Consider the following 14,647-nt stretch of genomic DNA (forward strand, 5'->3'; position numbering starts at 1 on the left):
ACCTGGTTTTCAGAGAACCCAGGTTACACCAGTAACCAAACTTTCAACTAAGAAAAATCTTTTTGATTATACTACACTGACAAACTTACAGTGTAATCAGATTAAATGCAGCATTTCTGCTTACAACAATGTGAAATACCTGCATATCTAGCAGGCTATGTAGCTTATAGACTTAAATATTTAAAGAATGACCTTTTCCTAAATGAATATAAATCTGATATTAAAATCTGATTTTATTTTTTGAAGCTTTAAAATGTGGTTGAACAGCCTTATAAATTATCTTGTTTCTTATGAAAATTGTTTCTTTTTCAATCTTTTCGTTTAAGTGACACAATTTAAAAGTTTACGTTCAGTTTAAAACCTCACAAAAACATGTTTCAACTTGATTCTTAATAATGGAGAGATTGTCAAGATGCCAAATCTTGCCAAGTTGGTCGAGCATTTCGAGTGCCAGGTTGTAAATAAAAATAGTGAAAGAACTGTGTTGAGCAACCATAAAAGACTGAAGAGGGGATTTATATTTCTTATACAGCCACACCTATTAATAGGAGGTCCATATCACAGGTATACAAAGTGTAATGCTTCACCTGGTGATTGTGTTTGTGTGTGCAGGTACTACATATCAAAGGGAGCTATAGTTGACCAACTGGGAGGAGACCTCAACTCCACACCTCTGCACTGGGCTACCAGGTGACACGCTGATATATGCTACTCAGTGGCCTGAAATCGTCCACAGATCAGTGTTTTTATGTTTCGTCATTATGTTTTAATTAGAAAGTGACTAAATCTGACAGACACATTTTAGCTTCTCTGTGTTACGTTCAACAATGCTAGAGCTTCACTCGAACAAACATTTGTGAACTTGAGCCAAATCTATTGTTTATTCTTTTTTCTTTTTAAACCTTAGTGTTTGACAGTTAAATATCGATTTCCTTTGTAATGACCACTAATAACAGGGAAGAGCTCACATGACATCCACACCTCCTTTTCGCATGTAGACAGGGGGCTGAAGCTGTCTCCTCATGAATTATTGATACATTTAACGACAGGCATCTGCACCGTCACTGATACACTGACACCAAGGAGTCGTGTGTCACCCTCTGCTTTGACCCCCAAACCACCCCCATAGCCTCCTCTCCAGCGCCCAGTAACCTTAAAAAGCCCCCAGCCTCCTCAATCTGGATGACCTCAGAATAATAAGCAAATAACAGTCACGCTTTTGTGCAGGGAAACCGATACACACTTTAACTCTCTCAGGCAATAAAGTTAAACTGAAGCTGTGAATTTCTGTCTTTTTCACCTGTAGTTTCTCAAATCTTTATTGCCCTTTCTGGGACGTTTATATCGTAGACAGTGTTGGTCATAAAAAGCCAGTTTTAAGATCCAATATACTGTATGCAGTAAAAGCATGCAGCCACCATAGAAATAAAATGATAAGAAGAGCCAGGCAGTCAGCCTCAAGGCTTCATCAATCATGTGAGGGCCATTTGAGACTGTAGATGTTTACCTTGGTCACCAACTCAAAGCAAGTAAGGAAGCCGGGGCCTCTAAAAGACACATCGTTTTATCTTGTGCATGCTAACAGCTGTTTTTATTTGTTACTTTCTCTAGCTGTGGAGTAAAACTTCAAGATCAGTTTGTGCGTCTTTTAAATGATCCCTTTATTGTGTGTTTATCTTTTCTAGACAAGGCCATCTATCTATGGTGGTGCAGCTCATGAAATATGGTGCTGACCCGTCTTTGATCGATGGCGAGGGCTGCAGCTGCGTCCATTTGGCCGCCCAGTTCGGCCACACTTCCATCGTGGCCTACCTCATTGCCAAAGGACAGGTAGAGAACGCTGCAGCTCAGTATTTTCACAAGAGCGAATGTGCTTATGTGGATTTTTCTGGCATATGTTTAAAAGTCTTGTTGCTGCCAGTGTGAGATACAGTAACATATATCCCTCCGCTGGTTTGCTTTCTGGTTGTTTGTTTGTTTGTTTGTTTGTTTTAAAGCCACTCTGAGAGTAGTCTGTATTTTAATAATGCCAGTTCTCTCCATCAGGGGGAGCCTTATTGCCTCTCTTTTGCCTCTCCATGGCTTTTTCAGCTTCTTCAGATGTGGTCATTTGTCTTCCCTCTGTAACAGGATGTGGACATGATGGATCAGAATGGCATGACTCCACTAATGTGGGCGGCTTACAGGACACACAGGTGTGTTTGTTTTAAATGTCTGTTTTTACTTTGCATCTTTAAATTTGTCCCATCGTTATTTAATCCACAATTATGTCCAAACAGTTTATTTTAACTGGCAACACTTCACTGGTTTGTATTCCCAAATTTATTGAGGTCTTTTACAAGATGATGTCAGGGAAGCTCTGTAGCAGGACAATGGCCCTAAACATCAAACTAAATCCACCACAGAATGAATCCAGACTGAGAAAATGTGTCTTTTGGAGAGGGCCCCATTAGGAAGAGAGTCATCTCGGAGAGCTGTTGACATCAGACGTCCTTAGAATTCGCTCCCAGAGATGCTAGTGTGCTGTTATTGCTGCTGAAGGAGGTCTGCAGAGTTATTAAATCCAAGACTTTCCACCAGCAATGCAATAAAGTTCAGTAAAACCACAGAAGATTCTAATTGTTTCTGTGTTTTCTTGTGTACTTGTGGCTTATATTAAGATCAGGTCCCGTTTTACAACCAATCAATTGAGGAAAAAAACAGGAAATTCCATTGGGATTGCATACTTTCCCTTACCGCTGTAATTTACCACTGACAAGATATGTTAATTCTATAGTAGAACTTAGAGTTAGTTATAGTATTTAATAATTATATACACACTGGTCACACACAGGCGGGTTCTTCATGTTGCTACTCAGCTTCATATGAATATTCCCTAATCAGCTGTTTTTCTGGGATTTTGCATTTTAACTTCGTGGTTCATATAGAAGGAAATGGTCGCAATGTAACAGCGCGAAGCTTTCACGATTAGGAAGTGTGTAAATAAAACCATTTTTTTATGAAGAGCCTGTTTGTAAGATGCCCTTTACTTTAGTTTGACTCATCTTGCCTGGATCTCCTCCTCTGTGTGACAGTGTGGATCCCACCAGGCTGCTACTCACCTTCAACGTGTCTGTCAACCTGGGTGACAAATATCACAAGAACACGGCGCTGCACTGGGCCGTGCTGGCCGGCAACACCACCGTCATCAGCCTGCTGCTGGACGCCAACGCTAACGTCGATGCACAGAACATCAAGGTAAGCCACGGTTCTCTGTGAACCAGCGTCTCCCTGTAAGCATGCCAGGCTGTTAGCCAGGATGGCAGCCTCTTCTGGATCTTCTTTCAGTGCGCACACAGCTAAAATATGTCTTTTAAATGTATGCAGCAGCTGTTCTTTTTATTATTTTTCAGGGGGAAACACCACTGGATCTTGCCAAGCAAAGGAAGAACGTTTGGATGATCAATCACTTACAGGAAGCACGGCAGGCCAAAGGCTACGACAGCCCGTCCTACCTGAAGAGACTGAAGATGGACAAGGTAGAAACAGACATGGTTACGCTAGCCAGAAACCAAGCGCAGAGGCTTTGTAAATAAGTGAAAGGCACAACATCAATGCTACACAAAAAACGATTATCATTATGTAGCAGTCCAAGTTGCATTTGAAGAATAAAATCAGGTCCAGCTGTCTAAACTTTGCCATTAAAGCTCTTTCATCTTTTCATTTCCAACAGACATGCTCAGACCAGCCTGCTCAGGCTTAGCCTCTTTCTGCACTGCCACAGCATGTCTGCAGTTGCCAGAGAGTCAGATCTGTTATGATGCGTCATCATGGTCATTCACTTCCATCGTGATAAAGAACCTTTTTCTGATCAAAGTCTGAGCTTGACTGAGCCTGAATGCTTGAATGTGGGATGTGTTAAGTGGGCGTTAAAGCCAGAGTGACCTATGTCTGTGGTTAATAATTCCCACTCTCATAGAAGATACAGACTTTTTTCCCCTTTCTCTCAAGAGATTTTTTAGAACAGTAGTTATTAACAGTGCTTAAAATTCTGTTTGAACTCTGCTTTCATTTTTCTGTTTCCATCTTTCTGTCTGTCTCCCTGGATACTCTTAGCTAATTAAGGTAAATTAGACAGAAATCTAGAACACAAACAAACTGAATATGTTTATAGATTTGAGAAGTAGAAGATAAACTCACCATCCCATTTTGGGGTGTCCACATTAGTGCAGCCTTTAGTTTCAGGCTGTGTGCTGTAGTGAGCTTTAGTTGTAGGTTTAGTTGTGGAATGCAGCTAAATTGATTAAATTGCTGCTTGAAATTGAGATATTTGCCATGGAAACCTTTTTTTTTTTTTTTTTTTTTACCTTCTGGTCTAAAAAGCTTTAAAGTTATGGAAAATATCAATGGAGATTAAAAAAATCTGGTCAGGCTATCAATATGGATTCATTACGCAACCCAGGATCAAAAGGTCTTGTGCATTTTTGTCAACATCAACTATCAAGGAGAGGGTCAAAGGGCTTACAGCTTTGAGTGGTATAAACAGACAGTTAATTGAAAAATACACTTTGAAATCATGGCATCTGTCAGAAAAGTCAAACTTACCATTTCTCCCTCCCCCTCATTGTCCTGTCCACGTGTCTCTGCTCCTCCAGGAGTTCAGGCAGAAGGTGATGCTGGGAACGCCCTTCGTGGTCATCTGGTTAGTTGGTTTCATCGCTGACCTGGACATCGACTCCTGGCTGATAAAGGGCGTCATGTACGCCGGTGTCTGGGTTGCAGTGCAGTTCCTCTCCAAGTATGTCTCAATCACAACAGTACAGAGATTACTAAAGAGATTATTACATCATATTTAGCACATTTGTTATCATTAGGTAATTTTGTGCATTTAAATGTTGGTTGATTAGATCTCAAGTGTAGCAGTTGAACTGGAGTTCACATGAGGTGGATTTAAGAGAAAAAGTCTAACTGGTTTTTTTTTTGCTCATAAATGTTTCTGTTGTGCTTTTAGTTTTTCACACCACAGGAAACATTGTTAGCTGCCAAAAGATTCGCACTCAGTCAAACACCTGACAAGGATGTGTCATTTTTAATAATCAGATAGAAATGTGTGTTGCACTAGGATGAGGAAAAATCTGTCTGTAGAGTTTAGTGTGACCATCGCGCACACCCAAGTGTCGTCACACTGCACATGAACAGAACAGAATCACAACTTGACACAGATTCATCTCTGTCTCATCCTTTTTCAAACGCTCGGCCCCTTCTCCGTACACACAGACACTATGTTACTCATTGTTTGATCCCCATTACCACCACCATCTGGGCCTGTTGGTAGGATTCACTGTGCCTTGCAGTTAGCTCTCTGGCTACAATAACATTCATCATCCATGGTGTCAGCTTCATATTTACTGACAATCTTGGAATTCTTACTTGGTTTAACAAATAGTCGTGTGAGTAAATGCTGTTGAGTCAAGCTGCAGTTTGTCATCAGCTAATGGCTTCGTGTATTTTTGCAGCTGTTTGACTGCAGCACAGAGAGATGAAGCGTCATACTTCCTTGAGTCCATATGTGGTCAAAAGAGCAGGGTTAAATGTGTCATTCAGTCTAGCAACAGTGAATGCATCACGCTGATGTGTTAAAAGTTTGCACAAATAGCATTCATGGAAAGTGTAGTGAGGTAGTGCCGCCTACTGCTAAACAGCTTCTCTTCTCTCTCTGTAGGGCTTTTTTTGACCACTCCATGCACAGCGCTCTCCCTCTGGGAATCTACCTGGCGACCAAGTTTTGGATGTACACCACCTGGTTTTATTGGTTCTGGAATGATATCCTTTTGGTTTTTCGTGGACTCCACACTACCCAATGCACAAAATATCAAAGGAACTGAAATTAGAGCACCAAGACAGCCTGCCTTTACAGGTCATGCTCACTGAGAACATATTCAGGAAGATGAAATTAGCAATTTTTGTAAGAAGGGTAAAAACAAAGCTCAGTAAAACTGGAAACCTGATAGGTCATCACTGTGACATTGTTGACAGTGACAAAAGAGAGTAAATGGGAGTGATTCAAACAGCTGTCTAAAGCCAAAAAACAGAAATGTAATAAAATAATGTCGATGCTTTCATGGTCTGGAGTTAAAAACACTTCTAGAAACACTTTCTGTGATGAGCCGCTGTGCGAGGACATCAGTCTTTACTCTCTCTGAGGAAAATTTAGTATCACTCACAATATCTGTGCAAAAAAAGTGTAAAAACTGTTTTTGGAGCAGAAAGCTGTGATATTATTTGGAGATGGTCTCAAACAGAAAACTTTCCATGAACGGTTATGTTGAATTAACTCGTGTGTAGTTTTGGACTTTAGCTGATTTAAGAGTCTTTTGCAGAGAGAGAGACTTGCAATGTGGGGATTCAGTGTTTGACTCTGCTTTATTATCAGCACTGTGGCTGCTGCTTTGAACAAGCACTAAAAGATTTAAAAAATTGTCTCTGAGGATTCAGCTTGACGAATTCCTCAGCATCAACTGCTGATCTATTTGTTAAAAAAGGCGATCAGTTAGCTTCTTGTGAAGCTCTTTTCAGCCCACCGCTGTCATATTTTTCTTGGACTTGTGTGTGTGACACATCATTTAACTGTAAAAATTATTGTCCACATTTTTGGGGTTAGTTCACTTATATGTTAAAGCAGTATCTTTAATCTTGATTTACGGATAAGTCATGCTACAAAGACCCTTTCATGAATCAGTCATAAATACGAGTACATGTTTTGTAAATGTGATTGCTGGGTGTGGAGAATCTTGTACAGGGTGGGCCATTTGTATGGATACACCGTAATAAAATGGGAATGGTTGGTGATATTAAAGTCCTGTTTGTGGCACATTAGTATATGTGAGGGGGCAAACTCCTCAAGATGGGCGGTGACCATGGTGGCCATTTAGAAGTCGGCCATCTTGGATACAACTTTTGTTTCTTCAATAGGAAGAGGGCCATGTGACACATCAAACTTATTGGTAATGTCAGAAGAAAAACAATGGTGTGCTTGCTTTCAACGTAACTTTATTCTTTCATGAGTTATTTACAAGTTTCTGACCACTTATAAAATGTGTTCAATGTGCTGCCCATTGTGTTGGATTGTCAGTGCAACCCTCTTCTCCCACTCTTCACACACTGATAGTAACACTGCAGGAGAAATGCCAGCACAGGCATCCAGTATCCGTAGTTTCAGGTGCTGCACATCTCGTATCTTCACACCATAGACAATTGCCTTCAGCTGACCCCAAAGATAAAAGTCTAAGTGGGTCAGATCTGGAGACCTTGGGGCCATTCAACTGGCCCACGACGACCAATCCACTTTCCAGGAAACTGTTCATCTAGGAATGCTCGGACCTGCACCCATAATGTGGTGGTGCACCATCTTGCTGGAAAAACTCAGGGAACGTGCCAGCTTCAGTGCATAAAGAGGGAAACACATCATCATGTAGCAATTTCAAACATCCAGTGGCCTTGAGGTTTCCATTGATGAAGAATGGACCCACTATCGTTGTACCCCATATACCACACCAAACCATCACTTTTGTTGTTCCAACAGTCTTGGAGGGATCCATCCAATGTGGGTTAGTGTCAGACCAATAGCGGTGGTTTTGTTTGTTAACTTCACCATTCACATAAAAGTTTGCCTCATCACTGAACAAAATCTGATGTTTCTTCATTAGTGACAGTTTTCTTGCGTCCACATTTTGGCAAATCCAACACTGAACCAGTTTCACGAAACTTAGCAAGCAGTTTGCTGACTGTAGCATGGGAGGTGGGTGGTCTCGTAGGGTGTCTTGCATTGAAATCTGCTGCAATGACCCGGTTACTGCGTTCACCGGATATCAACACGATTTCGGTCCGCTCCTCACGTGTTAACCTCTTCGACATGTCAATGGCTGTGAACAAAGAGTAACCTGTAAATAAATCATTAAAGAATAAAGTTACGTTGAAACCAAGCACACCATTGTTTTTCTTGTGACATTACCAATAAGTTTGATGTGTCACATGGCCCTCTACCTATTGAAAAAACAAAAGTTGTATCCAAGATGGCCGACTTCTAAATGGCCACCATGGTCACCACCCATCTTGAGGAGTTTGCCCCCTCACATATACTAATGTGCCACAAACAGGACTTTAATATCACCAACCATTCCCATGTTATTACGGTGTATCCATACAAATGGCCCACCCTGTAGAATAAAGCTTATACTTTTGGCAGACGCTAACTAAAGATTAGCAGGAAAATTGCTTGTGTGAGCAGGTTACAGAGCAGTAAGTTGGAATAAAGGTGCGGTCAGAGGAGAGAGATGTTTATGCAAAGAGCAGAAGGAGCTGATTGAAAATACATGAAACAAGTGGAACCATAAAGCTCGAGCGTGTCTAAATGAAGGAGCTCTTTAGTTTTCTGCAGCTGTGTTAATATTTGTGAGAGCGTGTAGTGTAGCAGCTGGTAGGTGAAGGCTAACAGAGCGAGTGCCTGTTGCTCCCAGCACTGCTGCTTTTTTTTTTAAATCAGTGAAAGAATTGGCTTTCTGTTCCGAAGCTGCTAATTACAGGAAATGAAAGCAGAGGTCTCGTTTGTGGACGGCATTTAATTTTCTGCCTCGTTGCTCCCCTAATGGGAAGCGAGAGCAGGATACCTTTGGCCTGAGTTTGTTGAAAAAGATAACGCTGCTCTGAAGATCGTTTTGGTTATTTTTTTTAAATGCTGCTGGTGTCCTCGGCAGATTTCTCACGCATGTTTGGTGCACTTCGATTGCATTGACCATATATTGCTGAGACAGCTCTATTAGAGCAGCAGACAAGCTCTTGAGCTGCCAGCTTAGCATGTGTGCATTCATCTTGAAAAAGAGCAAAGGTTTGCTGGTGATACATTGTGTTTGCACATGAATCATTTACCAAAATAAGCCCTTTGAAAGATTTCAGATTTAACCATAAATCTGCATGCAGTGAGAGGTCTCTTCTGCTTATTCAGTTGAAGGGCATGCTGATTCATGTCCCAGAGTGTGTAGGCAGGTCAGCTTTTCTTGTGCAGCGCTGCAGAGTGTGGCATGTCTGCTGGAAACCGGTCAGCCTGTCACCCAGTTGTCAAGTCGACTGCTTGTTTTATACATTAGTACTCAGAATGTTTCTAATCTCATTTATGGAAATGAAGTGGTGTGCTCTCGACAACACTGGGTGGCTGTAGCTCAGGTGGTAGAGCAGATCAGCTACTAACCGGAAGGCTGGTGGTTCGATCCCAAATATCCTTGGGCAAGATACTAACCCCATGTTGCTCTGTGTATGAATGTTAGACAGTAAGCACTTAACAGTTTAGAAAAAGTGCTTGTGTGAATGGGTGTGATTGGGTGAAGGAATTGTATAAAGTTGTATGAAGCGCTTTGAGTGCTCAGAGTAGATGAGCGCTATATAAGAACAAGTCCATTTACCATCATTTATAACTAGAACTTAATGATAAATGTAATGTCACTGTTTACACTCCTGCATAGCAACAGCAGGAGACACAGAAAGGTTTTAAGTAAGCATTTCTCTGATGCTGTTAGCTAAAAGAAAATTAAGATTAAGGATGAGCTGGATGTATTGTTTGCCCACATGTGTAAAAGTGTTTAAAGCTACTCAAAGCATCTCTCGAATGTTTTCTCTAAAGCTTGCCATAAGCGCTTGCTGCTATAAGAGACTAACAGCCACAGTTTTAGCCACTCTTTCCTGGACTTTCTAACAATTTCATTGTGTTCAGTCTTTTTAATGCACAAAAAGGGGTACAAGTAGACATTCATCTCCATATTTGAGGAAGAAAGTTTAATGAAAGCAGGCTTCAAAATAAACCAGATCAACCATAAAGTCCATTTAGTGTGACATTTTTGTGTTGCTAGAGGCAGAAAATAGCAGCTGATATACAGTATATCAATGTGAAAATGTCATATTTCCATCATGTCTTCACTCCACTGACTGCATGTCTTGCTTCACCCAGCTCTTATTCCTGTTATTTATGCAACTGTGGTGGACGGAGATCAATTCAGATTTTCCAAAAAATGAGTTTAACATCGATGGGTGACTCATCTCGTCCCTCACCCATATGCTTGTCAGAAAGTTGTTCCAGCTCTATCTAGCACTTTGTTTAAGGCATACTCGAATGTCCTCTTTGTATTCTCCAGACTGTGCTGTCAGGGGAGGCATTGGCTTACCCTCTCTGACCCTGCAGGGCCCGGTTAAACAAATTGCGCACTGAGGCCCTGCACTGGAGGTTGGACGACTCCCCAGCTTCATGCATGCCTGCAGCTCAGATGGACTTGTTTTGAACTTTGACGTCCCACCACCCCCACCCACCTGATGCTGTGGGGAAATCCACAGATTCACACAGACTTGTAATAAGCAGGCAGTCAAAATATTAATGCACAGAATTGGACAGAAAGAGTTTGACAGACACGTTGCACACCTTTCTTCTTCCTCCCAGGTTTAAACTAAGAGTTCTGACCCACTTTCTGCCGTTGTGAGTCCATTATTGTTCTCAGGCCTGCTGTTGAAATGGGATCAAGTGACGTGGGTGGAGCTCTGTAAGAGCACGTTTAAGTCTTTTCCAGACTTGGATCATATTTCCCTCAGTACTAAGAAGGAAAAGAAGGGAAGACGTTTCTCCTAAGTGGGTTTCAAGCAGGTGAATGTCTGAAAATGGTTCAAATATGGCATTGAAATGGAAGGAGAGTATAGAGACTTCATGCAGATTCTTGTTTAATCAGTATGACTATGCACCATTTATCCTGCACTTGCTTAATTATACATCCTCTGCATGCTGTCATTAGTGACATGTATGACTCTGTGTCAGCTGCCTTTCCACCGCCGAGGCCTTCTAAAGAAAAATGGCTGCTGTGGGGACATGCTGACCATCACTCCCCAAGGAAGCATTGAGACCCATTTGTCTGAGGATTGGCATTGATCACCGGCCCTTCTTCAGCATCTCCACTAGTCATTGAGTTAGTAGACCAATTATATGGTTCAGGGAGTGTTTAACTTAGCGGGTCATCTGAGCGGGCGCAGTATCAGCACCCAGGTCTTTACAGAGACACTTATGAAGATCAATGTGCTCTAAGGGATGTATAGGCCTCTATCACTTAGTCAGTGCAGTCATGAAGGTGCTGGAGGGTTTTTCTCACCAACAAAAACCACAGTGGTCATAGTGCTTCTTCATAGCTGCTTACAATAGTGATTTGCTGCTGATCTCTGTTATCCTGAACCCTTATTGCCGCTTCAGTGTTGTCAGTTAGGAGGTTTGGTGTAACCTGTCACGTCTCTTTTTTACATGCAGCTTTTTTTGACAGAAGATTCCAGAGTTAAGCATGAAATGTTTGTGTGCATCCTCTGTGTCCAACACTTAATTTTTTAAAAAAAAGGATCAGGTTGTGCAACTGTAGCCACTATTTGAGTCAGAAGATGATACAGCTTAGATGGTTACAATAAACATGTGCTTTTTTTGAAGGCCAGTAAAAAGGCCAAGCTCTCTCTTCTGGTTAAAAGGCCTAGCTTGTGGCTAGAACTGCTGTTCTCTGTTCGGTCCATATTTCATGTACCAACTTTTGGATCAATTGCAAATTAAATTATTGTTTTTCAGTCAAGTTTGAGATTTTGAAATAGGGGATTCTGACCAAGCCAGGGGGTAGTTCTGACTGAGAAACTGAGCAATGCTCGCACAGCGGTGAATTTTCACCCACAGCATGTCAGCTGAAAATTCACCGCTACTTTATTGCTTTAGTGTAAACAGAAAATGATTTGGACCATAAACTATTTAGGAAAATCTTTATTAAGGTCATAAGGTCATTCTCTGCACTTAAGTATGTTTTTACAGCCAGAAGAGTCGCCCCCTGCTGGCCTCTAGAAAGAATGTAGGCACTTTTGAAAGTGCAATAGTTCTGTGATGTATCCTGGCGACTTTGCTGATGCTTTGACTTTTCCGGGCATCAGTGTGAGGCTCACATGAAATCCTTGATACATATTAAATATCCTTCAGGCGTTCAGGCTCCTCTCTGCTCATTTTCAGGTTCAGATCTTGGTAGATGGCTACATACCTGCACAACTCCAAGTGTTCCCATCAGCCTCAGTGCAGCTGTGGTCATGAAGTTAACTAATTTTACCAGATATTAGTGGCGCCATCATATAGTAGTATACACCTTAACCCAACAACCAAACGATCCTGTGTTTGGTCCCGGGTGGTGACAGATCTCTTGGAGGTTATGGCAGGAAGGGCATCTGCCAAATCAAACACGGTGGTCCACCCTCTGTGGTGACCCCCTGTGAATAAAGGAACAGCCAAAAGAAGCTTTCTTTCTAGTCAGCAGTTACTGTAAACTAAGATGTTGAACAAATAGTTAGCAAAACTATGTTATTGGTTATAGAATCTCTTCTTTCTGGATGCCTTAACAGACTGATACTTTATTGTGGAAATCAGCTAAATACCAAATCTAGGATCCCTGTACGTTTGGATTATAGTACACTTGAGTTAGAATCAGTTCAGATGTTTCAATTTCCCGAATATGATCTCAGCACATAAATGCAACACATTTGCCACCTTTTAGAAGGATCACCGTGATGTTGAGCACAGTTAATGTGCTGTTGATGGGCATCACAGTCACTAGTGTGAGGCCAGTTACACCAATTAAACCAGCTGCTATGAAAGAGTGTTTATATCTATAGACTGAAAATCACGTGGCTGTAGTTTGTTGAATCACTTTCTGCTTCATGCTTTAGTGTTGGTCTGAATTTTCTGGTACTTTTTCACATCTGCATGTCACTCCAGGTTTTTCTCAGACACAGAGGTGAGTATTTGGCAGTTTGGACTTCACAGTGTGACTCTGCTGTTTTCTCTGGGATTCAGCTGAGTCATGCACACCTGCAAAGCTGACTTAGACTGCAGCCAAAAGCTGGCACAGCGCACACTGTCTACGGGTAAACACAGGACCGTGAAACAGGCTGCTGATTTGCGTATTCGCCGAGGAATAGAGCATCTCTGTTATGATGAACTGGCCTTACATGCTCTTAGATGGATGTGTTAACTCAGTTATGTAATAACTCTGATTCTCTGTGAAATACATTAACTGTTTAAATCAGAAGCTGCTACGAGCTGCTTTGACAGGCTGACGCTCCCTCTTTAGCTTGGGTGGGTGGAGATGAGACAGAGCTGCTCCCTGCGTCACAGTTCACCTCGTAGTCAAGCTGCTATGACGAGAGAAAGTCTAACTCAAGCTGCCGTCAGTGTAGTAACACTTCCTGAAGCAACAGATCGGGCCGGGTGTTTCTATTCTCTTGCACAATAATGCAGTAGTTTCCAGGGAAAGTAAATTCCACGCTGCTTCTCTTATAACTCAGGAATGTGAAACATTCCCAGCTTAGAATGGGTTTCAAACAGTTTGCTGATAAAGTGTTACATCTCCAACAAGATAAATGTGTCTAGACGTGGCTGAAGCACGATGCTGTTTCTTATCGCCTTGCATCGGCCACCGGGGCTGTTACACTGGTTTAAACCGAGGAGCTCACCGTTAAAGTAACAAATGGAATCCTGTCTTCTTCCTTGACCTCATGCACATCTCCCCTTTGCCACCGTCCACGTGCCCTTCCTCATTAACACCCTGGCTCTGTTCTACAACTTTGGTAAATCCTGGAAGTCTGATCCAGGAATCATCAAAGCATCCGAGGAGCAGAAGAAAAAGGTAAAACCTGTTAATTTTTCGGGGGTGTATTTCACAGAGAGGCTGTTCTTGTTTTGACGTGTTGGTGTATGCTGGCATGAGGGCTAATGTCTCTCTTCCTCTCATTATCACACACTAATAGGAGACAACAGAGGCTCTTCTTGTTATCGGGCCCCACATCCCCATCCTGTGATTGATGAGAGCTAAATTTACCCTGCATTGTTAGCACAGTGCAGCGGCTGGGCAGTCACCTCAGAACAAAGGCTACGGAGCCCTCTGTTCCCTGTGGAGGATCCCCGTCCAACTCTTGCTGTCCTTTGATGTCGAATTTTGGATTTATTTACTTTGAGATTTGTTGTTAAAGCAAGCTGATAAAACACAAGAGGAACAACATTAGCTAACGCAGGAACTGGGCCGTAAAAAGAAAGGCATTGAAATTGAATTGAGATCTTCAATTCATACAAGCCTTTGTCCCAATTCACTGTGAGTCAGCCAAGCTTCCAGTGTGAGCTTTCAGCCTCAGCTTGGTCTTGTGTTGCAATGCCAAAGATGAATTTCTAGGGTTTTCATTCTCTCTCTCTTTCTCTTTTTTTTTTAACCTCCCCAGACAATTGTGGAGCTTGCAGAGACAGGCAGCCTGGATCTGAGCATATTCTGCAGCACCTGTTTGGTAAAACTCTTTTGTTTGTTTGTTTTTGCCCCCAAGCATCTGTAACTTCCAGCAAAACAGATAACGCTAAAGACGTATCATTTGTTTTTCCCCGCAGATACGGAAGCCCATTCGGTCCAAACACTGCGCCGTGTGCAACCGCTGCATTGCCAAGTTTGACCACCACTGTCCCTGGGTGGGGAACTGTGTGGGTACGTTAAGAACCAGCACTGCAGATTTACGAGGATCACAACAGCACACGCACTTCCAAAGAGCTCATGTTTTTCCTCCCCACATTCACAGCTGTCTTTTTTCA

General features: G+C 42.0%; 1 protein-coding gene across 1 annotated transcript in view; it reads left to right on the forward strand.

Annotated features, from left to right (window-relative positions):
• The window catches only part of zdhhc17 (zDHHC palmitoyltransferase 17), a 33,668-nt gene that overhangs the window by 13,276 nt on the left and 5,745 nt on the right, over positions 1 to 14,647 (forward strand). Inside the window, exons 4-13 of the mRNA XM_085387551.1 lie at positions 613 to 690; positions 1,686 to 1,830; positions 2,131 to 2,195; positions 3,075 to 3,237; positions 3,393 to 3,518; positions 4,635 to 4,777; positions 5,702 to 5,802; positions 13,579 to 13,703; positions 14,290 to 14,352; positions 14,450 to 14,543. Coding sequence (XP_085243677.1) covers positions 613 to 690; positions 1,686 to 1,830; positions 2,131 to 2,195; positions 3,075 to 3,237; positions 3,393 to 3,518; positions 4,635 to 4,777; positions 5,702 to 5,802; positions 13,579 to 13,703; positions 14,290 to 14,352; positions 14,450 to 14,543 — 1,103 coding nt within the window. The remainder of the gene's footprint in view (positions 1 to 612; positions 691 to 1,685; positions 1,831 to 2,130; positions 2,196 to 3,074; positions 3,238 to 3,392; positions 3,519 to 4,634; positions 4,778 to 5,701; positions 5,803 to 13,578; positions 13,704 to 14,289; positions 14,353 to 14,449; positions 14,544 to 14,647) is intronic.

This window comes from Rhamphochromis longiceps, linkage group LG17 (assembly GCF_057381845.1).
Source record: "Rhamphochromis longiceps isolate RC_006_pf linkage group LG17, R_longiceps_female_GT1.1, whole genome shotgun sequence".
NCBI lineage: Eukaryota > Metazoa > Chordata > Actinopteri > Cichliformes > Cichlidae > Rhamphochromis > Rhamphochromis longiceps.